A 27422-nucleotide genomic window follows, 5' to 3' on the forward strand; every position below is an offset into this window, starting at 1 on the left:
GAGACTGTGTTTTTATTTATTATTCATCTCTGAGGGTTTATGTTTTACCTTTTTAAAAAAAAAAAAAATTGTTCTATTTTATTAAAGTAAAAATCAAAATTTTTAGAGTTTGAAAGAGAAAAGAATTTTTTTTTGGGGGGGGAGCCGAAGCTCAACCCATGCCCCTCCCCTTCCCATATCACGTAGCACCTCTGCGTCCACCATGTGGATGCAGAGGGGTTGCGTCCATGTGAGTGGCCACAGCTACCCTGCTTCACAAGGTGGAGGTCGAAGGGTCTGCGACCCCCATGACGGTCGCAGAGACCCCGGCTCCACTGTGTGGAGGCTGAGGGTTTGCGTCCACCATGGTGGCCGCAAGCCCGATGGCTAGGGCACAGCCGCCCCCACTCCCGTGAATGGGAGGTGGGCCCACGACTGCCCTAGGATTTCCGCCCTCCATTAAATTTTTAAATTAATTAATTTAAAAAAAAATATAAATATATTAAATTTTAAATTAATATATTTAATTATTATTAAACTCTAATTAATATATATTATTATTATATATTAATTATTAATTATGGATTAATGTATTTTTAGATATATATTAATTTAGATAATTTATATATTAATATATATTATTAATTATATATTAATTATTAGTCCCTTCATTGTGCATATTCCCAATGAATAGACAATTGTTGTTCAATTGTTAATTCTTATTAAGTTAAGTATATATTGGGATATATATGTGCTATTTAATATTTTTGGATGGTGAATTTCTTTTAAATATATGCAAGGGGATTTTATTTCATTAGGAAAGGGTTTCCCATTTCTTTATTTCTTTTAATGTATATTTCCTTTTTGTAAAGGGTAAATTGGCATTGCTAGAAAAGGGGACTAGAGTATTGTTCCAAACCAGTATGTCAATGATGTTTATCTAAGGATTAAATAACATATTTAGATGATTAATGCTTTCCATTCATGTGAACTTGGTTGAAAAACTAGTAGGGATGTATTTATGTTATGTCTTGATGCATATGAACGTAGTGAGTAGAAAACCAAGAATGACCTGGACCTGGATGAGGTAGAAAACCAAAAACAACTTAGATCATTTACAAAACTTGATCAACCTTTAAATGTTTAAATCAATATGGGAGAGGATTGTACTTTTTTTTGGTTATTACTGTTGCAAGTTCTAAATGTTGTATTTGCTTTTGTTTAAAGTAATGGCAAGACCTAGATATGTTTGTTTGGACCTTGTTGTCTGGTTGTTTTGTGGTTGGCCATAGTTGGTCAGGCTACTAGCTAGAGCACCGTTAGGCAATGGACCTTTCTATCAACTTTTAATATGCTCAGTTGCATCCGTTTCTATGTAGGGATCATTTAGGATTTATTGACCGAAGTGGTCATTTGTATATTGGTTATGCTTGCCTAAAAGGTAGGAATGTAAATGACGTGAACCCTATGTAACTATAACTTAATTAATTACTAGAGGGGTCTTGCAGTTGAGCAGACCTGGAGATGTAGCCCTCTAGGGTTGAACTCTGAGATCATTTCTTTGTTATGTGATGCTTTTCTCTCTCATGTTTCATGGATAGTGCTAGCATGTATGCATGATAATTTGATAGAATGTATAAGTGGATTAGATGAGATTTATCGTAATGCATGTATGCAGTCATCTCTTAAATGTAATAAATTAGATCATGAAGGAATGTGTTATGTTAATGTTAATAAAAAAATAAGTATGCATGTAAAGATCCCACCAGTTATGATGAAATTATAGTACATTTTGGAACAAGATGCATGGCATGGGTCTAATGTATAATTGAACGTAATGAATGGATAACAATTATTGGATGAACTTGTCATATTACCTAAATTGTAATTCTAATGGATGAACTTCATTTAGTTATTTACATTTTAATCTTAATAAATGAACTTCATCATAATAGCTATATTTTAACTAAATTGGATGAACTCATTTAGTTATCTACATTTTACTCCTAATAAATGAACTTCATCATATTAGCTTCATTCTAACTATAATGGATGTACTCATCAAGCTATCTATATTTTAACCCTAATGGATGAACTTCATTATGTTATTTACGTTTCAACGTTAATAAATGAACTTTATATTAATAGCTACATTCTAACTATAATAGATGAACTCAATTGGTTATCTACATTTTAACCTTAATAAATGAATTCCATCTTATTAGCTATATTTTAACTATAATGGATGAACTCAATGGGTTATTTACATTTTAACCTTAATAAACGAACTTCGTTATGTTAGCTATATTGTAACTAAAATGGATGGACTCCTCAAGTTAACCACAGTTTAACCTTAATGGAAGAATTAACATGTTATCTATGTTTTAACTTCTATGGGTAAATTTCCTCATGTCAGCCTCTTCTCCAACCTTAATGGAAGAGCTCATCCTACTATTTATTATTTTAATTTACTGAACAAATTATATCCATGTTTCAAGAAATAGCATGTAATTAAGATATCTCGCTTAAATGGATCAAATATCATGAGTTGAGTTAAGTGTTAAGTCACGTAATCACATTGGGAAACTACTTGGGATTGTATAGTCTTTTGTTGTGTTATCAAAGCTTTAGATAACTCAATGTATCATCATGTTGTGTCTTATCATAAATAAATAAATGTATTTAAAAAAAAATATTTGCACTCCATTCGTGCAGTTTAGCTCTATCCCTTCGGGGTTTCCTGGCGAAAATTACACTTGGTATCAGAGCCTATATTGCAACACTAGGATCTCTGGTTTCGCTTGTGCCCTTAGTTGGTGTGAGGTGTATTTACCTTATGTTGTATGCTTGTCCTCCTTGTTCTGTGAGTGTGATTGAACAAACCCTACTTGTGTGTAACATGTGTGTTCACACCCTGTTTTCACCTTCTTGATGTGGGTGCTTTGGAGTGATTGTATGTGCTTTGTTTGCTTATTAATGTCTTGGTCTACGATTACTCATATTCTGAAAGAGAGTCGTATGTACCTTCATTCTTGATTTTTTTTACTCTGTTGACTAGTCCATCTGGGTTGGTTGGTGTTGTTTTGAGTCTAAAAGTATGAAATGTGCTTGATTAAGGTTATCATCTAGCTTAGTGTGTTCTCTTAAAGGACTAGTGTGGTAGGTATGGAATTCTTAATATGTAGCAAATTGAATGATTATCACCCTTCCTCATATCTCACTCTCTAGAAAGTAAAACAATTTTGATATGTGTTATTATGTTTTATTTGAGTTTTTTTTTTGTGAGAGAAGGTTGTGACTTCTTGAGCCCTTGTGTGAGCCTTATAACGCTTATGTGTAATTATATTATAAAGGGCTTTGGTTTGAAAGTTCTTATTGGTTATTGGGAGAAAAATTGTATGTTATTTTAAAGAATTCTCCATTTGTCTTGTAGGAGTAACATAATTAAATTCTATCTTATGTAATGTGCATTAATATGTGAATTGTTTCTATGTGAAATTACCTTGTTTGTAAAATAAGTACCAAAAGAGAACATGTTATAGTAGCTTCGAGAGTGTATTAATGTGTTCCACGAAAGATTGTTTTATGTGCTTCTTCAAACCAGTTTGATTGAGGACCTATTTTTAGCAATGCTCCTTTGAACTTGCCTTTGGATATAGATAATTGCCTTATTGTGTTTAGAAAGTGCGAATGAAAGACTTGTTTGATGTGTATGCATTAATGTGTATTATTTGTTTGATAGCTCCTAATTTACCTTCTTGTCATATCTTGATTTTCAATGATAGGTTGCAGATTTTGATATGTTTTTGTATTAAATTAGGAATAGTGAGTGTTCTCAAGAAGTCTTGTATTACTGAAACATTGTCTGTCTTGATTTCTTGTTCGGAAAACTAGAACATTCTACACAACCATAATAATTGGAAATGTCATGTTAGGTTGCTTTGGCATCCTCCTAAAAAGCTAGCGAAATGAAAATAGTGCAACTAAAATGATAGACTTATATCTAAGCATATAGTGTGATCTTGTTGATCTTATGTATTCGTAGAAAATAGTTTAATTTTCAAACTCTCTTTCCCCTTCTCCTTGCCTAAGATCATAGGCTTTTTAGAAATGCTACTAAGAATGCAGTGATTTAAGAAGGATTTTTGTAACACATATGAAATTGTATGTTTGGTTTTGGCTTCTAATTGAAAGAGGAAATTTTTTCACTTTTGAAAAGAAAATTGCATAGTTAGTAATGTGAATGGAAATGCTTAGTGGAATTTGAAAAAGATATCGGAATGACGTTATTTCCTTTTGTAAGTTTGAATTGTTAAGAATTTCAGTACGTGTATCTAGAGTAAACTTTATTTAGTGATTCATGTGGAAAGCATAGGTAAAACCCTTCTTGAGTAGATGATAGCGTATTGAAAAGTACCCCCCGTAAATGTGAGTAAACCAGTGATGGTGCTATTCCTTGTGTAATTGTAAGAAACCCTTGCTTGCTATGTGTACCCATGGGATGGTGAAGTAATCAACCATGGAGGATATGTTTTCTTACGAGTATGGGAAACCATACTGATTATGTGATCTGCCAGCCTACAGGTTGTTGATAAGTCAGTATGTGAAGGAGTAGTAGTAGAAGTCACCATTCCTTGAAAAGTATGGAACGACGTATGAGTAATGTCGACGCGAAGTGACTTTAGGTTCCCTATTTCAAGGAAAAATATAGTTTTGTAATGAAACTGTATTATAGGTGTACTCAATACTTCCCCTTGTGATGAATCGATTTATGAGGTTCATGTGTGCCAGCCGATTCCTATCCTTTATTTGAGCATAATTGATGACAGTTCTAGAGCATAATGATGGGTTTTATTGTAGCATCTTTTGCCTTGTCTTCATGAGAGGCATGTTATTTTTCACATGAGCTCCCAATTGACTAGTGTTGGTAGACTTGTGGGTACACCTTAGCCATGTATACCTCTGGCTTATGGCAGGTATCCTGAGAGGAACGTCGCTATGCAGGGTGTGACCTGCGCGTGCCCTTTTTCGAGAGGTACACTACCATGTGGGATACATCCATTGCATGCCTTTTCCGCTTGGAGTATTGTCATTGCATGCTGAGACATGATGTGGGATGTAGTAGACATTGCCATGTGGCCTATTGATAGGTTTAGGGTAGAGCCATGCTGTGTGACGATGTGATGTGGGGTGATGTCAAGGTGCACATTGTCATGCCATGCGGATGTGTGACCAGGCCACACCACATGATGAGCTACTGCGATAGCTACACGATTGTTCATTCCTTCCTCATTGGTGGCTAGCTGCTAGTCACATAGTGATGTAATGTGCACTTATGATTTTTTTTTATTATTTATTTATTTCCTTGTGGGCCTAGAATTTATTTTATTTTGACCTTGAAGGTTTAGCCACGATCTTGAAATCTTGTTCTTACTTGATTTTATGTTGCAATTCTAGAATTATTTTCTTGGCTTACTGTTGGAATTGACGATTATTATCTTTACTCTTCTGTACTTTGGTGGCTAAACTGGTTTATCCTTGTTGTTTTCATATGCTGGTCTGGTGTTGGAATGTGAATTCATCTCCAAGAATGTAGGAGATGGTCTTGGTTGCATGTATACGAGGAAGTAGACGTAGGGAACCTTGAGGATGGGGGTATGTGAGGTTGTGAGACAGCTAGGATCCACTACCTACCTATGAGTGGTGACTATCTCTTGGAGGCTAAACACCTTATGCAACAAGGGATGTTCACGAGGGTCTTGTATGGAAGGTAGCACCGCTATGGTGTACCCTAGCACCATCAAGCCCTTGAGTGAGATGTTGGATATTTATGATCACGTTATTTGGTCTGAGATCAGGCATAGAGATGTTGATCGTGCATGTTATCTTTGACCGAGCATTAGACATGCTCACATGTGGCTTGTTTGTGCTGTGCAATCCAGTTATGTGGATGGTTATTATGGGTAATCATGGATTGAATGGTGTTAACTTGTCACTATGTTATGGGATATAGTCATTGGGAAAAGTTCTTATATGTCTAGAAAGTGTAAACAATTGAGTTATTTACATTGCTCCTATTTTTTGAAATGTTAACTTGGTTGTAGAAATTGATATTTGAAGCTAGTTCTATGCAATAAAGTTTTGTAAAAAGATGTAATGGTAAAAGAAATTGATCATGATGGCATGTTTTCTTGTCCTGCTTGGTAGAATGAGTATGGTAATTGTTGTTTACCTCTTTTTATGCTATAATTTGGTGTAATGAAAGGAAGGAAATTCTTGTTTCTCTGCTATGATTGTGGATAATTCCTAGAATATTTTAAAGAAGTGTATGGATTTAGAGGTATCTTGCCTATGGATAAGGACATTCTTAGAGGTTTTAGCAATAATGTTTCATTTATTTACAAAAATATTTATATGTGCAAATTTATAATTGTTAATTGAGTTTCAGGGCTAATACGTGTTGCATGAGTTCCGCTTAGCCTTACGACTTCCAGGAGTAAGTCGAAGCCTAGGGAGGGAGAAATGTAGTGCCCCTACCCTATTCAGCTTTGCAAAACTAGTTTGACCTTGGTTGATTTCCTATGTGGCATTCTTGAATGGTTGATTTACCATGATGTAATGTTGTAGATTAGATAATATGAATATTGTGTGTACCTGTTATTGTGCTTTTGCATCGATTCTTGTGTAAGTTTAATTGTTTCCCTAATTCTTGTTATAAATCTCGAGCTAACACCTTCATTGAATATATATATATATATATATATATATATATATGCTTGTGTGACTCATGGTTGCAGGAGATTGCAGGTACAGTATCGGCTAGGTGCAAGGTTCATCTCCATCAGGATTCGTAGGGTTGAGTATACCTCTTTCATCCTTAGAATTTGGATTAGGTGGTCATAAAACCCTCATCTTGCCTTAGTCATGCTCAAGTGAGCGTCGTGTGTGGTTTGTCGGTTTCCCTTTTCGTTTGGGTTTGCATGTCATGTGATTGGTTGGCTTTCTTGGCTTGTGTGCCTTGCTTGTGGTAAAATGGAGTATTTTATCCTAAGTATTTAATTCAATTTAATGTGTTCATTTACACATTGGTAATTGAGAAATTTAAAAAAAATAAATTTCTTTTATGTGATTAATCATTAATTAAAAAGATCGCTTTATGTATGTTTGTAGCAAGTTTAAGTATTTAATTTGATTTAATGTGTTCATTTACGCATTTGTAATTAAGGAATTAAAATATATAGGTTTCTTTTATGTGATTAATCATTAATTAAAAAGATCACTTTATTTATGCTTGTAGCGATTTTAATTTAATGGTTAATTTTAAATAACAAATTTAATTAGTTTATGTGTTTTAAAAAGGAAAGATTTAAAGTTATTTGAAATAGAAATAATTTAATCTCTTTTGCATTTTGGAAAAGAAAGGTTAATTTTACTTATTTAAGAAAATCAATTTTTATTAGAAAAGCAAGTTTAATTTATATGTATATTTGATATAGTGTGAAAGATTGATTTTGGGAATTAATTTAATTAAAATATTTTATCCTTGTCAATATTGTGAAATATAAATGTTAGCTTAGTTAATATTGAGAAAATTAAAATTAAAAGAGAGAGAAGCATTTTAATTTTAATTAGAAAATCAAGTTAGATTATTTGAATAGTTGAAAAGAATGATTATTTTCAATTTTTATTTAAAAAGTGTTTAAATTTGAAATTAGAAAATTAGGTCAAAATTTCATTCTTTTAACCTAGGTTGGAAAAATATTTTGGGGGTTGTTGATTTTTTTTTGAAGAAAAAGAAAGATATTTTTGGATGGAGATTGAGGGTTTTGGAAGGATGGATTTTTCTACAGCTGTAGGTTGGGCTCTTCTTCAAAAAAATCTTGCCAGGAATGCTAAAGGAGGTAGGATTCTTGTTTACCCTTTCATTCCGTTGTTAAATCAAGAATTGTGTTTAGTTGTTCTTCATGAAAAATCTGGTTTAAGAATCCATGAATGTTCCCAGATTTGAGTTTTAGCCTTGGAAAAATTGGTTGCACTGTTTTGGATTGTGGAAAGATGGTTAAATCATTGTGTGAAAAATGGTTCTTTTCTTGCGCAAATATGGGCTTTGGTTGAAGAAATTCATTTGTGGTTTTGGCTGTTCATCAAAGTTTTGAGTATTGGATAACCTGTGATTTAAAAAAAAAAAAAATGTTAGAGCCTCTGTGTGAGACTATGTTTTTTATATTTATTCATCTCTGAGGGTTTATATTTTATTTTTATTTATTTTTTTAAAAATTGTTCTATTTTATTAAAGTAAAAATCAAAATTTTTAAAGTTTGAAAGAGAATAGAATTTTTTTTTTTGGAGGGGGGGGAGCCGAAGCTCAACCCACGCCCCTCCCCTTACCATCTCCTGCAGAGCCACAGAGCCCCTACGTCCATCGTGTGGAGGTAGAGGGGCTACATCCACATGAGTGGCCGCAACTACCCTGCTCCACAAGGTGGAGGCCGAAGGGTCTACGACCCCCACGGCGGCCGCAAAGACCCAGGCTGCATTGTGTGGAGGCTGAGGGTTTGCGTCCACCATGGTGGCCGCAAGCCCGATGGCTAGGGCATAGCCGCCCCCACTCCCGTGGATGGGAGGTGGGCCCGCGGCTGCCCTAGGGTTGCCGCCCTCCATTAAATTTTTAAATTAATTAATTTTTTTAGTTTTAACAAAAAAAAATTTATAATATATTAAATTTAAAATTAATATTTTTTATTATTATTACGCTCTAATTAATATATATTTTTATTATTATATATTAATTATTAATTATGGATTAATGTATATTTTAGATATATTAATTTAGATAATTTATATATTAATATATATTATTAATTATATATTAATTATTGATCCCTTTATAGCGCATATTGCCAATGAATAAACAATTGTTCAGTTGTTAATTTTTATTAAGTTAGGTATATATTGGGATATATATGTGCTATTTAATATTTTCAGATGGCGAAATTGTTTTAAATATATGCAAGGGGATTTTATTTCATTAGGTAAGGGTTTCCCATTTGTTTTTTCCTTTTAATGTATATTTACTTTTTGTAAAGGGTAAATTTGCGTTGCTAGAAAAGGGGACTAGAGTATTGTTCCAAACTAGTATGTCAATGATGTTTATCTAAGGATTAAATAACATATTTAGATGATTAATGCTTTCCATTCATGTGAACTTGGTTGAAAAACTGGTAGGGATATATTTATGTTATGTCTTGATGCATATGAACGTAGTGAGTAGAAAACCAAGAATGACCTGGACCTGGATAAGGTAGAAAACCGAAAACAACTTAGTTCATTTAGAAAACTTGATCAACCTTTAAATGTTTAAATCAATATGGGAGAGGATTGTACTTTTTTTTGGTTATTTTTGTCGCAAGTTCTAAATGTTGTATTCACTTTTGTTTAAAGTAATGGCAAGACCTGGATATGTTTGTTTGGACCCTGTCGTCTGGTTGTTTTGTGGTTGGTCATAGTTGGCCATGCTCCTAGTTAGAGCACTGTTAGGCAATGGACCTTTGTATCATCTTTTAATATGCTTAGTTGGATCCGTTTCTATGTAGGGATCATTTAGGATTTATTGACCGAAGTGGTCATTTGTATATTGGTTGTGCTCACCTAAAAGGCAGGAATGTAAATGATGTGAACCCTATGTAACTATAACTTAATTAATTACTAGAGGGGTCTTGCAGTTGAGCGGACCCGGAGATGTAGCCCTCTAGGGGTGAACTCCGAGATTATTTATGTGTTATGTGATACTTTTGTCCCTCATGTTTCATGGATAGTTCTAGCATGTATGGATGATAATTTGATAGAATGTATAAGTGGATTGGATTAGATTTATTGTAATGCATGTATGCAGTCATCTCTTAAATGCAATAAATTGGATCATGAAAGAATGCATTCTGTTAATGTTAATAAAAAAATAAGTATGCATGTAAAGATCCCATCAGTTATGATGAAATTATAGTGCATTTTGGAACAAGATGCATGGCATGGGTTTAATGTATAATTGAACGTAATGAATGGATAACAATTATTGGATGAATTCATCATATTACCTAAATTGTAATTCTAATGGATGAACTTCATTTAGTTATTTACATTTTAATCTTAATAAATGAACTTCATTATAATAGCTATATTTTAACTAAATTGGATGAACTCATTTAGTTATCTACTTTTTACTCTTAATAAATGAACTTCATCATATTAGCTTTATTATAACTATAGTGGATGTACTTATCAAGCTATCTATATTTTAACCCTAATGGATGAACTTCATTATGCTATTTACATTTCAACCTTAATAAATGAACTTCATCTTAATAGCTACATTCTAACTATAATTGATGAACTCAATTGGTTATCTACATTTTAACCTTAATAAATGAACTCCATCTTATTAGCTATATTTTAACTATAATGGATGAACTCAATGGATTATTTACATTTTAACCTTAATAAACGAACTTCGTTATGTTAGCTATATTGTAACTAAAATGGATGGACTCGTCAAGTTAACCATAGTTTAACCTTAATGGAAGAATTAACATGTTATCTATGTTTTAACTTCGATGGGTAAATTTCCTCATGTTAGTGTCTTCTCCAACCTTAATGGAAGAGCGCATCCTACTATTTATTATTTTAATTTACTGAACAAATTATATCCATGTTTCAAGAAATAACATGTAATTAAGATATCCTGCTTAAATGGATCAAATGTCGTGAGTTGAGTTAAGTGTTAAGTCACGTAATCACATTGGGAAACTCCTTAGGATTGTATAGTCCTCCACTGTGTTATCGAAGCTTTAGATAACTCAATGTATCATAATGTTATGTCTTATTATAAAAAAAAAGTATTAAAAAAAAATATTTGCACTCTGTTCGTGCATTTTAGCTCTATCCCTTCATGGTTTCGTGGTGGGGCATTACAATTTGCTAACAAAGATGAGAGTGACCATATTAGGATTTGAAGAATTGAAGACTTTGTATGATGATGACCCGGATTTTGCAGAACCTTGGAAAGAATGTAGAGAGCCGGTTATGGTAGATAGAAGCAAGTGGTTGGATTACTTCATTCAGGATGGGATTTTATTCAGAGGATTTCAGTTGTGCATACCTAAGAGTTCTATGAGGGAGAATCTGATAAAGGAGAAACACAGTGGAGGATTGGCTGGACATTTTGGTATTGAGAAAATAGTAGCATTGGTGAGTGAGCCATACTTTTGGCCCAAGATTCATAAGGATGTTAAGAAATATGTGCAAAGTTTTAGAGTTTGTCAAGTTTCAAAGGGTAGTAGTCAAAATGTGGGATTATATAAACCTTTGACAGTAGCGGTAAGACCTTGGGAGGATATAAGAATGAATTTTGTACTTGGATTGCCTAAAACACTTAGAGGGAATGATTCTATATTTATGGTAGTGGATATATTCTCAAAGATGGCTCATTTCATACCTTGTAAGAAGACATGAAATGCATTACATGTAATAAACCTAATTTTCAAGGAAGTGGTGAGATTGCATGGATTACCTAAGAGAAAATTTTTAGACAGAGACACTGAGTTTGTTGGCTATTTTTGGAGAACACTTTGGAAGAAGATGAAGACAGATTTGAAGTTAAATTCTACTTTTCATCCACAGACTGATGGACAGATAGAAGTAGTTAATCGAAGCTTGGGAAATTTGTTGAGATGTTTAGTTGGAGATAAAACTAGAATTTGGGATTTGTTCCTTGCACAAGAAAAGTTTACCTACAACAATTCAGTAAATAGGAATACTGGAAGAACACCTTTTGAGATTGATACTAGAGTGCATCCTAGAGGTATATCAGAATTGAGAGACATTAGCATTGAAGACCGAAGAAGTTCAGAAGAAGAAGACTTTGCAGATCACATGGAATCCTTTCATATTCAGGATAAGAAACATTTGGAGGACATGAACAACAAGTATAAGGAGAAGGAAGATGAGAAGAGGAGACATAAGTAATTTTAAGTTGGTGATGAAGTGATGGTATATCTGAGAAAAGAGAGATTCCTGGTTGCAACTTATAACAAGTTGTAGATGAAAAAGTTTGGACCTTACAAGATTTTGAGGAAGTTCAGTTCTGGAAAGGCATATGAAGTGGAGTTACTGGATATTTTGAGTATTTCATCTGTGTTTAATATTGCAGATCTTCATGAGTATCATAAACTAGAATTTAGTGAGGACAATATTGTAGACTTGGAGAAATAGTTGCCTCGGAAGGAACCGGATCAGATTGAAGAGATTTTGGACAGTAGGATTGGGCATAGTACTCAGAGTAGTCAGTATAAGGAGTATCTTGTGAAGTGGAAGGATAGACTAGTTGAAGATTCATCTTGGATTTATTAGATAGAGGTAGACCGCCTTGGTTTTTCTCTGACTGTGACAAAGTGAGAGGCTCAAATTTTCAATAACCCCGGATGTCTAATGCAGAAGCATCCCCGATTCATAGCAATCTTACATCAACCAAAACCATTTTCCTTTATGTTTTTGCAATTTTAGCATTTCTTTCTATGTCCCGATTTTGGCTCACCAGATCCCGTGGAGTTGGAATCTACTTGAAGACTTGATCATCTTTCTTGTTTCCTGACCACATCGCATTTGGATAATTTTTTGGCAAGTTATCGTTGTCAGTTTCCTTGACAGTTTCTTGTTACCGGTTGACAGTTCCTTGTTACCGGTTGACAGTTCCTTGTTATCGGTTACATTCAAGCTATTTTTTGGATCGTCATACATATGTATGTATGTACACATTTACATTTGAGTTGTTTTTTGCAACATATGTACACATGTACACATATACATATACATATACATTTGAGTTATTTTTTGCAATATATACATATGTACACATGTACATTTGAGTTAATTTGTTGCAACTGCTATCTTTAATTTGTACACATGGATGCATGTACATTTAGGTTAATTTGCACAATTTCATTTTATTTGTTGCATGATATCACTTAATTGAATTGAATTAATTAATTCAATTGAACTGCATTGATTAATTAATTTGATTTAAGTTGATTAATTGATTTGATTGATTTGAATCACTCAATATAATATAATTGAATTAATTAATTGATTTGGATTGAGTTGATTAATTGATTTGATTTAATTTGATTAATTCATTTGATTGATTTGAATTACTTAATAAAATTGATTGGATTGATTAAAATCACTTATTTAAATGATTAAAATTCATTGGATTGATAGAATCACTTAATTGAATTGATTTAATTTGATTGATTCAGTGGTTTGATTTGAATTGATTTGATCAATTGATTTGATTTTTTGTTGGATTGATTAGAATCACTTAATTAATTGATTTAATTCAACTAACTAGATCAAATGAACAATTAACAATTCAACTAACTAATTAATCGATGAATTGATATAATTGATTAATTCAAGTAACTAAATCAAATCAATAATTAACAATTCAACTAACTAATTGATTTAATAATTAAATTTATTAAATCAACAATTCAACTAACTAATATCAAGATTTATCATCTACAATAACATGATCAAATTTTCTATATGTAGCTTGAACTAATTATAAAAATATAATATGGGCTCATAAACACATGTAATAAAAAAACAAGTAATCTCATCAAATAAGTGTCAGGTACATAAAAAAACATGTACAAGTGTCTCATATGTACATATAATCTCATCAAACAAGTGTCAGATACATATAAGTAAAAAAAAAGTACATGCACTCTACATATAATATCATCAAACAATGATCACATGCACATAAACTAGCTTAGTGGGCCCTCCACTGATCCATGTTTTGAATGCTCTCCCTGCACAAGAAAGTACATGTACACATTTAGCACACATATATATAAGCACATGAAAACATTATCTAATTATAAGTATGGAAATTTTACTTCAACATAAGTACATGCAAATTTTACCCGGTCTGATCCACCATGTGCACTAGTAGAGCATGCATGGGCCACAAGTAGCCAAGATGAAGAGCTCAAATGTGGTCCATGAACTTGGATCATATATATATATATATATGTTAACAATTTTTGAAGTTGAAATCCACTATTTAAAAACAATTAAATAATATGACCTTACAGAAAAAAACAATGTGTGTCTGACTGTGACCATGTGTAGGAGCAGAACGAGGCTACAGATCTCCTAATGTCTCCAATGTAGTAGGAACCTATAAATAATTCAAATTGTTTTAACAATTTTGAAGTTGAAATCCACTATTTAAAATCAAATAAATGATATGACCTTATAAAAAAATAATGTGTACCTCACGATTCTCGAAGGCTCTCCCAATCCTACTAATCTCAAATGAATGGAAGGGCATATCATCAATATCTAGATCCAATGATGCATCTTGTAAACCATGAACGAGCATACGGGTATAGTGACCATGAGTTTGAGGAGGAGATGTAAACTTCATAGGTCACAATGGTGTAGGTCATGGTAACTCAGGTGTTAGATCAACTGATGTAGGCCAAGGAGGAGGTGTGGGATCAACATTAGTATGTGGTGTGTAATGCCCCACCAAGAAACCCTAGGGAAAACAACTAACATTCTAGAAAAAGAGTGAATTATTATTTTAAAAATGAACTCTTTTCAAACCTCAAAAGAAAAAGATTAAGTTAATTTGCACATGTGGAAGACACCTATTAACTTTTCCCCTAAGGTTTACTCAACGTGGTTACCTATCCAACCATACAACACTTAAGAAAATTAATCCAATTAAATATGACATTTAATGCATACATACACTTAAGCAACTTTCAATTAACTAAAATAATATGTTTAAACAAGATGAAGATTCTTACAAATACATTACATAACATAAATATTTTAAAACCAATGCTACCTTTGATTGAATAGAATCAATGTGTTCAATAACATAACTATAATTCTAGCATCTAGTTCCATCACATATACATCAAGATTACCACATGACAATATTGTAAATATATAATTGTTACATCATAATTATTCTAAAACCAATGCTACCTTTGATTGAATAGAATCAATGTGTTCAATAACATAACTATAATTCTAGCATCTAGTTCCATCACATATACATCAAGATTACCACATGACAATATTGTAAATATATAATTGTTACATCATAATTATTCTAAAACCAATGCTACCTTTGATTGAATAGAATCAATGTGTTCAATAACATAACTATAATTCTAGCATCTAGTTCCATCACATATACATCAAGATTACCACATGACAATATCATAGATATATCATATTGATGAATACTAAGAGGGGGGGTGAATTAGTAGGCCAAAAATCTTTGCATTTAAACACTTTGCAACACTAGCAGTAAACTGGTAAAACAATTTAATAGACAAACCAGTTAACAAACATGCAAACCAAATAGCTAATAATGCATTCACCCACAGAAGCACAAACACCATAACACAAGATATTTTGACGTGGAAAAAAACCACGGTGATATGGAACTCACAAGTAACTATCTGCAGAATAGGAACCAGACCGGTTAAGGTCTTACAATGTTCTTTATCAGAACAGATCCTGTTAGGAATCTCAATCTCTGTTAGGAGATAAGTCTGATTAAAGACTACCTTGCTTGAGGATTTTAGATCCATAGATGTGAACCAACTTGTTAGAGGATTTACAAAAGGCTTTTGGGCCTACCCAGTTAAAGGCTATAGACTTGTCAAAGATGTGAGTAATCAACAAGTGTTTGATCTATCTAATAGCACAAACTGCTTGGTTAGATCCTTGATAGCTCATTCTTAATGCACTCCATAATTACTTCAGTCTTCTACACATTCATATTCTCTCCAACTCCTCAACCACCTTAAACCCTAGCCGCAATATCAACTATTGCAACAACAACAACTTCAACAACCTAAAACCCTAGACATGATGTCCTTATAAAGGAAACTGTTTTCATGTCGGTCCAATAGGATTACATTACAATTTCTTGGGTTCAATGAACCTGGACATACTTGGTAATACGTCACAAAAAGCACCGCTACAGTGTCGGCACTATCAAACAATCGATGGATGGTAACTCATCACACAATGTTGGTTGGTAACTCATTATAGAGTATATCGGTTCATATAAAGTGCTGGTTGCTGGTTTGACAAAAAAAACATGAAGACTGGTAGAAATGTGTTATGCCGCTTTAATCCCTCATACCGCTTCAAACTGGGAAACACATTCTGCAAAACATCAATAGTCAAAAGACTATATTACAACATACCAGTTGGAACAAATGCCGATTGTGTTCTAACTTATACATATAAAGAGGATCTTAATGCAAGTGTGTGTCCATCAATGACAATCACAACATAAACATCAAAAATGCCAACAATCTCCCCCTTTGGCATTGATGGCAACACTTAGGAAAATAAAATTTTGACACCTAAGTGTTTTACAACAAAATCATGCCATTAGCAAAATTGCTCCCCCTAAGCATATACACTATCCCTTTAATAATGCAATGTATAGCACTTTTGCATATAGAGCATAAACATTGAGATATTCATAGCATATAATCAAAATTTTGATTACCAGATACTTCTCCAAATAGAATTCTTCTCCCCCTTTTCCAACAATGACAAAGTATAGTTGAACAACCCTGTTTTCATTTGATATTAAAAATAATAAAAGTTTATGGCAATAAGGAATGATACTTGTCAAAAACAGATTTAAAGTCCTGCAAGAATTGTTTCATTGACAAAGACCAGGACTCAAGTAGGGAGGTGGTTGATCTCCTGCTCCATTTTCGCTGACTGGATGTGAAACCGGTGAACGGTTTGCCCATAAGTTGTGAAGGAATCATAAGGTGGCTTGAATGTGCTCAAGTAGGACTGCAAGTCCTTTTCAAGTTTTTGCTTTTGAGCTAGCACATCATCATAAAATAGATGGGGTTGGCAGATTTTGCTGAGTAGCAAATTCCCCTCATCTAGAGTGTCCCTTATATCCTTTTGTTCTTTCTTCAGTTCAGTCTGGAGCTCATTAAACTTCTTCACCAGAGCTATATTAAGAGCTTTTTGATGCTCCTTCTTGACATTAGCCTCTGTTGCCTCTTCAAGGCTCTGCACCTGATCATCCACTACTATGCATAGGAGCTTAAGTCTAGCTAGTGATGAATCGGTGTTTGGAAGATTTGTATCGGGTATCAAACCGGTAAGCGTATCCACAGCCGCTTGAATTACATCCTTCTCCTTCTTCCGTTGAATGATTTCAAGGCACTCTTGAGCTACCTTGATGCTCTGCATTAGATTCGTTTAGCTTATAGACTGGAGATCTATAGGACTGGTGAGGTCAGCTGGTTTGGCTTGACTCCCTATTGCCTTCAGAGTCTCCATCTGGGTGCTCTTCTCTGCTTTTCTTGCCTTTTCCTCTTCCTCTTTCTTCTTCTCTACTTCTCTCCTCTTCTCTGCTTCCTTGTCCTCCTCAACCTTTTTCTTTTCTGCTTCCTTCTTCTTCTCTTGTTCCTTATCTTCTTCTTCCTTCTTCTTCCTCTTTGCTTCCTTCTTTTTCTCCTATTCCTTATCTTCCTCTTCTTTCTTTTTCTTTTCATCTTCTTGCTTCTTTTTCTCTTCTTCATCCTTTTTCTTCTTCTCCTCTTCATTTTTCTTCTTCTTCTTCTCCTCTTCATCTTTCTTCTTCTTCTCCTCTTCATCTTTCTTCTTCTTCTTCTCCTCTTCATCTTTCTTCTTCTTCTCCTCTTCATCTTTCTTCCTCTGCTCTGCCTCTTCCTTTGCCGCTTCCTGTCTATCCTCAGCTTACTTATCGACTTGTTTAGCCTATTGCTTCTATCTTATTGCCTCAGATGATGTTTCTTGAGTATCATCCTCGACATCCAGAGCATCGACATCAATGGTGTCGATCGGTTCTACAACCGGATTTCCTTCATCATCAAATACTTCATCCGGTTTGGATATAACTTGTTCTTCTTTAGCTTGTCAGTTGGCCAGATGCACTTTGTGAGTCTGGACAACAGTTCTCATATACAGATGAGTGTCTTTTTTGACATCATCAACTCTACCTTCTAACAGCCAGAGTCTTCTTTTTCTAGTGAAGAAGAGTCCTTTATTTTGGTCAATAACATCAAACAATTCAAAATTTGACAGGTCGGGAAAGTATTGTGCAAAAACCTTCTCCCTAATTTCTTGTTCTTTCTCTATGGCAATGTGCCATCTATTATATAATGACATATATAGAGAATTTGGTGTCTGAGATTTAATCTTTGAGGGCGACTGGTCATTAATACATAAATACTAAATTATTTCCTTTTCAACCGCTTCCTTTTCATCCTCATTGAAGTCATCGAAACACTCAAGTAAGTCATTTAGCACTTTTCTCCTAATATTCTTTATTGTTCTTTGACAATGTGTCAAAGGTTTATAGGAAGATATATCTATATTTACCGGTGCAGATGATGCCAGTTCATTCTTTGTCTTCCTCTTTGCTTGACGTGTTTTCTTTGGCTTTTCCCTAGACACAGTTTCTTTTGAGTCTGGAGAGGTATTCCTTGTCTTCCTCTTTCTCTGGAATACTTTAGCCAATGCAGCTTCCAGTTTCTTCTTGGTTGGTGATCGCTTGGTCACTTTTGGAGTTGCAGTAGTAACCAGTGCAAATGCTACAGGCACTACCTTTGCCTTCTTCACTGCCGATTCCTTTTCTTTCATTGCTGGTGGTTCCTCTCTAGGTAGGTGGCAGTTTTCTTCACCTTAGGATCAAGCAGTGAGGCAATAAGGGTAGAAGCAAACCCTTCCAGCATATCGTACATCACCTCATAGCCCATTGGCTCCACTTCTTCTTGTCTAGGCTCAACAGCCTCCATTATGCATTTATCTACTTGGATGGTGAAGCAGATATCATCTTCATATTTCTTGATGATGTCACTTGATATCCTCACTCTTTAGCTCATTTTCCTTCTGAACTCATCAAAATAATTGTTCTAAACATCAGGGTAGCCGGTTCCAATTGCTTCAATGCTTTCCTTGATTTGCTTGGTCACTGGTTGGTCACCAGACCATTCGACATCTCCTACTCCTAGAAAGTAGCCTTGGAAATAGAAGAACAACCCAACCAGTAGTTGTCCAAATTTGAACCTAAGTGCATTAACTTGTTTGATCACCTTCAGATTCAATAGGAGTTGTCTCTGCATACCGGTGCACAGATCAAATGATGCATCCTCCTTTATCATCCAGTAAGCGGCATTTATCGCTGCAGTAGATATAGAGTTAATTCTGCTAGCTGAGAATGTCCGGTATCCAATCACCATACATGCATACTTAACCAGATCATCCTTGATAGAATTTACTATCATGCCACGTGAGTCACTCACTAAACTATTGAGCTTGGACATTTCAGTTTTGCTTACCGTTCTTAGGGCTGGCACTTCCCTTGTGTTGTAGAATCTCGTGACTGCATGAATTGCTTATGGCGTGATGTCATGTGTTCTCTCCAGGTACATCTTATCACCATGGACTCTGCTCAGAATGATCCTTATATGATCCTTTGTGAAATCTTCCAAGAAGAAAACAACATTGTGGAGATTTTTCTTCTCCAAAATATTAAACTCTAGTTTGATCTTCTTATCTTTACCACAAAATAAACCTAAATGGGTGTGGATAGCTAGAGACCCTAGGTCTTCTATTTTGCAATCTATGTAGTCAGAAATTCCCTCTTCTACTATCACACTAGCCAGAACTTGTGATAGGGCATTATACTTGGACTTTCGTTGTATAAAACTTGTAGACTTGACAGATGCACTAGAACTGGTATCAGATGCGGAAGCCATGATAGAAATCTTAAGAACTCAAGAAATACCTTTTGAAACATGTGAAATTAGGGCTTGCCGATTCTCCTTCACTTCACACTCTGTCAGTTGTTGAATCACCACTTTGTGTTCTCCACTTGACCGTTTCTAGTTTGAATTTGAATCTCCTTCGCGACTTCTCAATTTCTCAAAATCTCTACTCAAATCACCTTTTCATCGCTCTGCTCTTTGAAAGACTTTTTCTTCACTTGAAAACTGATAGTGAGAAATGATTTGAAAAATGCTTTTAAACATATTTCTCACCTACCATCATTAATGCTCCTTCATTAGGGCGTAAACCCTAATTTGCCTTTTTACCATTTTTGATCTTCTGCCAAACAACAGGTATAACATACCGGTTAAGGTCTTTTACCGGTGTAAACCAAGGGTTCAAAACATTTCGCCGTTTTCTCCCCCTAAGCTTTTTGAAGCTTAGTTTACCGGTTCCATGATTTCCACGCTACGTGCAGAAACCGGTTCCTCTTGTAACACTGTTGGTTTCTCCTTCCAGATTTTGTTCATGTTCGCTTGAACAGTGTCAACATCAATGTTTCCTTCTGGAGTGACCAATATATCATCAGATATGTTCTTTCTTGATCTACAAAATCTAGCAATGTGACCTGGTTTGTTGCAATGATAGCAGACCAATCCAAGTGCTCTCCAAGGTCCATTGTTCATGTTCCCATTCTTCCTTCTACTGTTGCAACAACATTACCATGATCATGATAGATCATACAATTTTCTCTCCATCCGGTTGCCACTTGATAAACACCGCTTCTTGGCTGATCATTGAAGGCATTAAACCGGTTGTGATTCCGGTTCACAAAAGGTTCAGGACCAGCTCCTTGGGTCCTCTGAGGATATCTTCCAGTATTATTCATAACAGACCTGCATTCAGATGCTCTATGCCCATACTTGTTGCATGCATAACAATTACCATCAAATCTATAGGATCTAGGCTTATCATTTAGGAAATAAGGAAAATTGTTGTAAGCCTTACTTCTACACACATTAGCAGTATGTCCTTCTTTAAGACAGTTGAAACAAACAGGTTTAAACTTTTGCTTACCTTTATCCTTTGATGCCGGTTGTTTCTTTGATGTTCTAGCATTTGTATTAGAGGTCTCACCTTCCTCATGACTAGAATAACCAAGTCCATTAGTATTCTTGACCGTTTTGGTAGATTCAAGCTTTTGCTCTAGCTTGACTGTACTCTTGTTGAACTTAGCAAGTATTTCCTTTGACTCAGAGAGTTCTTTGGAAATAGCAGCATTTGTTACCAACAAGTTTTCATTCTCAGAGATGGCAGTGTTCAGTTCTCCTTGCATGTCTTCCTTTTCCACCTTGCTTGCATGGAGTTGAGCATTTAGGGCACTTATCTCTTGTTTTAGCTTGGAGATCTCATGATCTCTTTCTTTCACCAGATCTTCAACTTTCCTTTGGTTCTCAAGCTCTTGACACATTCAGATAGTCAGTCCTTCCAACTCCTTTCTCAAGTTGGAGTTTGATTCATTCAACTTATTTACTTCAGCAATTAGGGCTTCCATGTCTACTTCATCTGAAGAACTATTTTCAGATAGCTCCATCAACTTTTTTGCATGTTCTCTTATTTTTGCTTGAGATGCCTTGTATTTGACCATAAGATCATCATAGGATTGCTCAGACTGAGTGAGTCAGTGGGTAGGTTCCCTCAATGTGTATTCCCCCATATCTCTTTCCAAGTGGTTAAACTTATAGAAAGGTGGGCTCTGATACCAATTGATGAATACTAAGAGGGGGGGTGAACTAGTATGCCAAAAATCTTTGCATTTAAACACTTTGCAACACTAGCAGTAAACTGGTAAAGCAGTTTAACAGACAAACCAGTTAACAAACATGCAAACCAAATAGCTAATAATACATTCACCCATAGAAGCACAAACACCATAACACAAGATATTTTGACATGGAAACCCAAATGGGAAAAACCATGGTGAGATGGAACTCACAAGCAACTATCTACAGAATAGGAACCAGACCGGTTAATGTCTTACAATTTTCTTTATCAGAACAGATCCTGTTAGGAATCTCAATCTCTGTTAGGAGATAAGTCCGATTAAAGACTACCTTGCTAGAGGATTTTAGATCCACAGATGTGAACCACCTTGCTAGAGGATTTATAAAAGGCTTTTGGGCCTACTCGGTTAAAGGCTACAAACTTGTCAAAGATGTGAGTAATCAACAAGTGTTTGATCTATCTAATAGCACAAACTACTTGGTTAGATCCTTGATAGCTCATTCTTAATGCACTTCAACATTACTTCAGTCTTCTCCACATTCATATTCTCTCCAACTCCTCAACCACCTTAAACCCTAGCCGCAATATCAACTATCGCAACAAAAACAACTTCAACAACCTAAAACCCTAGACATGATGTCCTTATAAAGGAAACTGTTTTCATGTCGATCCAATAGGATTACATTATAATTTCCTAGGTTCAATGAACCTGGACATACTTGGTAATACGTCACAAAAAGAACCGCTATAGTGTCGGCACTGTCAAACAATCAGTGGATGGTAACTCATCATAGCGTATATCGGTTCATATAAAGTGTCGGTTGTTGGTTTGACAAAAAAAACATGAAGACTGGTAGAAATGTGTTATGCCGCTTTAATCCCTCATACCGCTTGAGGTTAACATGCTGCTTCAGACCAGGAAACACATTCTGCAAAACATCAATAGTCAAAAGACTATAATACAACATACCGGTTGGAACAAATGCCGGTTGTGTTCTAACTTATACATATAAAGAGGATCTCAATGCAAGTGTGTGTCCATCAATGACAATCACAACATAAACATCAAAAATGCCAACAGTTACCTATCCAACCATACAACACTTAAGAAAATTAATCCAATTAAAGATGACATTTAATGCATGCATACACTTAAGCAACTTTCAATTAACTAAAATAATATGTTTAAACAAGATGAAGATTCTTACAAATACATTACATAACATAAATATTCTAAAACCAATGTTACCTTTGATTGAATAGAATCAATGTGTTCAATAACATAACTATAATTCTAGCATCTAGTTCGATCACATATACATCAAGATTACCACATGACAATATCATAGATATATCATCATTACATCATAATTACATCATGTTTAAAACATTGCCATGAAGGCATGTACATAGGTTACATTTGATGCACAAAAGTAAAGTGGACAAATACATAAAGTCGCCATCTAAAAACACTGAGTTGACTGAATCCATGAGAGAAAGATGGAACAAACATGAAGCCATCCACACGAGGCTGGCACAAAATCCCTCATGGAAGAAAAAGCACTACCACCTGACCATGTGGACCAAAAAGGACCACCCCACCGTGCTAGGAGATAGACATAAGGCCCTCAAGCAAAAACAGAGATAAACACCACATGATCTGAAAACACACTTCCACCGGGTAAAGTCACAAACAAAGAACACAAAGATAAGACTCAAAATGAGGATACTCCAGAGGCTGCAAACACAGATGCCAGTGCACACAAGGGAAGAGCATAGCTTGATATGGGTTATCCTGGCAGGTCTCCATAGGCCCTAACCCCCATCTTGGGTTATCCTAGCAGCCTCTCCCAACCCCCTAATACATTAATTAGGTTATCACTTATTAAGGAAACTTCCAATGGGTTATCTTGGCAACCACTTTTCTCCCTGACCCCCACTTGGAAGTCACTCTCCCTCATCACACAACAAACCATAGCCAACCATCATCAAAGGAATCGTCATAAAATAATCTCAATGAACCTCATAAAAAGACTAGAAGCACCATTAAACCATAAAATGAGTCACCAACCAAATCTTGCATCCCATCACATCTCAATACACATAAACATCATATACAATTGCTTCCAACAAGAGCACAATGGCTCAATCCCACAACGAGAGAAATACTATATAACCAAAAGACTAATAAGCCTCCAAAGACAATCATAAATTAAAAAACCCACACAAAATTAATAACGTAACAAACCTATAAATAAAAACAAAGCTTAAAGACCAACCTCTGGAGTCTCAAAGGCATACGACTAGGACAACAAGAAAAACACAAAACCCTAACACCCATTGATTTAGGTTATAAAAACATTAAAAATCAAGTGTTTGGTTTAAAGAAACATCAAAACAATACCCAAGTAAAAGATATTGACATCAAGACATAATATAAATTTGACAAATAGACTTCTCAAACAACTCTAATACAAATACAACCATTTCAAGACAATTACAAAACAATTACTGTTACAAGACAGTTCAAATTTATAGATTCAGCGAAGGGAAAAGATGCGTACTGTCATATACACAACAACATAACCATAACATCATCATTAATACAAGTTTGTTTCTTATTAAAACCATAAGCTTGCTTTAATATAACATTTAAACACCAATAGAATGCACATTCCCATTTTTAGACAATATTTCAATAATTCCCCCAAAACAGATGATTTTACAAAAAAAGACTCAATATTTGAAAATTACAACTTAAAAATTCATGGAGAAGAGATATACATTTTAACCAAAATAAACGTACAAAATATATATATTTATCTAAATAATCACCCAGCCTAAGCATCCAAAAGTATATTTATATATATCATTTACAAATTCTGATTTTAAAAAAAAATTAAAAAAAAGGGAAGCATCCTATAATAGTGTTATTGCATTATTTTTAAAGAAATTAAAAAAAAATTAAAATTAAAAAATTATATTTATTTATTTAGCTTTTTTGTTTTATTTAAAAGGTTTAAAAGGGGGGTGAGCTCCCCCCCACAGTTGTGGGTGGGTCTCCCCTCCCCATAGCGTGGAGGAAGGATCCCCACGTAGTGGTTTGAGGCTCCCCACAACCGTGGGTTGAGCCTCCTCGCGTGGTGGGTAAAATCCCCAGCACCTAAATAATTAAAAAAAAAGGTAGTCATAGATTTTTAAAAAAAGAAATTTTTAAACAGAGACTAACAAAGTATATTTTTTTTATAAATGAAATTCTAAATTAAAAATCTGTAAAAATAAATTTTACAAAGAACATGATAAAAAAAATGAACACGATTTATAATAAAAATTATAATTTCAATTACAAATAACAATATTCAGAAATCATTCAACACGGGACAAATTTTCAAACACGATTACTGAAGCTAGATTTATAGAGATCCAAATTTACCCAAAATCTTAAAAACCAGATAATAAATTTTTAATCTAAAGCATTAGATTTTGAAACCCCTAGATGACAGAATAGAAAAGGTTAAAAAAAATAAATCTCAAGCATTATTTTCATTTGGAATCAAAATAGCCAATACAATTTTTCCAAAATATTTCACTAGAAATCTTTCACAAAATAACACAAACCCAATTTATTTCTTGCAAAATAATCAAATGAAGACACACAAACATAAAGAGATTTGAATCCCTACCTTTAAACGCTATCTTGGAAAAGGTACTTGCAGGTGAAGCATCAAGTTCCAACACCTGACAACACTCAGCCCACCAAAAAAAAAAATTTCAAACTTCAAAACTTCATCCAAAACCTCTGCATAATTTCTTTACTAAGAACTTTCTCCCCCAAAAATCTAGAAAAGAAACAAAACCCCCCATATTCTGGAAATTTCCCAAATATATAGTGTTTACCCTAAAATCTTCACAAAAGAAAGAAACTTCCTCCCTCATGCAACACTTCAAGAAAATCCCCTTCTAAAATTTTAATGAGTTTTATAATAAGTTTCATTAAATTTATTTATTCTGACTTACCAATAGTAACTTAATTTATTAACCATTAAGCTTCTATTTTATTTTATTAATACAAATCATTTTTGTTAATTTATTTGAAACCTTAGTATTAATTTATTAATTAATAACAAAGGTATTATTACTTCAAAACACACACACACACACATATATAAACCCACACATATATTCATATATGTATTAATATATATTAATTATTTATTATTCCCAAGTTCAAATAATTAAATAAATTATTCTTAACATAATTAAAACTTATAATAATAAATCAATAATTAAAGACTACCAACACAATAAAATATTAAACCCAAACTCAACACCAAAATAGACACATACAACATACCAAAGACATCGAGCAATTGCCTATGTGGCGTTCCGACAAGATTGACTAAAGACAAGGGTGACACTGGCGGGCCTTATGACTATCTCCACAACTCTCATCGAGATAATGTAGGCACGCTCAAACCTGTGAAGCCAAATGGAGTCGATGCTTTGTACCTGCAATCCTGCATCACCAAGAAAACATACATACATATATCCAACATTTACAGGCACACAGGTGGAGGAGAATCGTGACATTCTGTGTCTCTCTGAAGTGAGTGATGGAAGATCATCCCCTCGCACCCCATATAGACTCATGCACATACATAAAAATGAACACATGTTATATCTCATACACAAAGTATATATGTCAGTCCATGGTCAGTATATAAGTATAAAATATAACATCTAAACATCCATAAAAAATATAATGCATAACCAACATTTATCAAATCCAAAATATCATAGCATAGTATCATGATAAAAGTCATCACAATATAGAGTATCATCCAACCATATAAACAACAAAAGAGGTCAACTAGAGTCAAACTAGGTTAAATAGAGTCAGGTCAAGGGAGAGGCATTACATGGTGGAGGGGTTGTAGGGTGCACTGGAACTCCCTCCTCTCTCCCCATATCACCCTGAAAAACTCTACCACCATCGTCTCCATGTACAAATTGTCTCACCTGTGCTGATACATCCTTGAGTGAGATCCCAAGAAGCGAATAAAGAGTTGTATATGAATCCAATAATTCATTGGATAACAATGCACTCATTCGCTGCAAAGGATCAACCTCTATCAATCATGCAGTGTCAAGTGGAGATGGTATGTCCACATGGGCGTAAGGATCAGTGCCACTGTTGTATGTCACATCTGTAGCCCATAGAATGGAAGTCTGTGATCATAAGAGATATCTCCCAAGACAATCAAATGTCATATGGCATACTTGAGTAGCAATCTCTGCAATTCTCGAGTAGATATCTCGCCTGGCATCATCAGCTGTTGCTTCGACTTCTGATGATAACTCAAACATTTTGGTAGAACCAGAAGGTTTGGACCAACTAGTGTTCATTTATTAATGATCATTAGTGCATCACGTCATCTATATTTATCACTAGGCCTCCTTCTGCCCTTTCCAACATTCGCTGGTATACTAGTATAGTCAACATCTAGGCCCATATGAAACTCTGCAAACAATTGTTTGCAGAAATAAAGTGGCAACTAATCCTTCTGTGGCCAGATATGATGAGCTACCAACCATCTAGGATATATGAATGGGGCAACAATCAAATTAGTGCATCTAGTAACTAAATAGCCCCTAATCTTCTTCTATCTCAGACCCTAATAATCGGGGAACATGGTATGGACCTGTGTGGAAGATACATCCCCGTTCATGGTGTCCCATCACCGTGTCAGTCATATATGAGAACAGGATATATATAAACAATCAATAGACATATCATC

At 34.5% G+C, this 27422-nt stretch overlaps 1 protein-coding gene across 1 annotated transcript; it reads right to left on the reverse strand.

Annotated features, from left to right (window-relative positions):
* Nucleotides 1–253: 253 nt before the first annotated feature.
* Nucleotides 254–8640, reverse strand: LOC131030440 (uncharacterized). The gene is made up of 2 exons (XM_057961275.2): nt 8368–8640; nt 254–433 (listed from the first exon to the last, which is right to left on the reverse strand). The coding sequence occupies exons 1-2, from the start codon at nt 8638–8640 to the stop codon at nt 254–256; spliced, it is 453 nt and encodes a 150-aa protein (XP_057817258.2).
* Nucleotides 8641–27422: the final 18782 nt, after the last annotated feature.

The sequence above is a fragment of the Cryptomeria japonica genome, chromosome 7, assembly GCF_030272615.1.
Source record: "Cryptomeria japonica chromosome 7, Sugi_1.0, whole genome shotgun sequence".
NCBI classification, from domain to species: domain Eukaryota; kingdom Viridiplantae; phylum Streptophyta; class Pinopsida; order Cupressales; family Cupressaceae; genus Cryptomeria; species Cryptomeria japonica.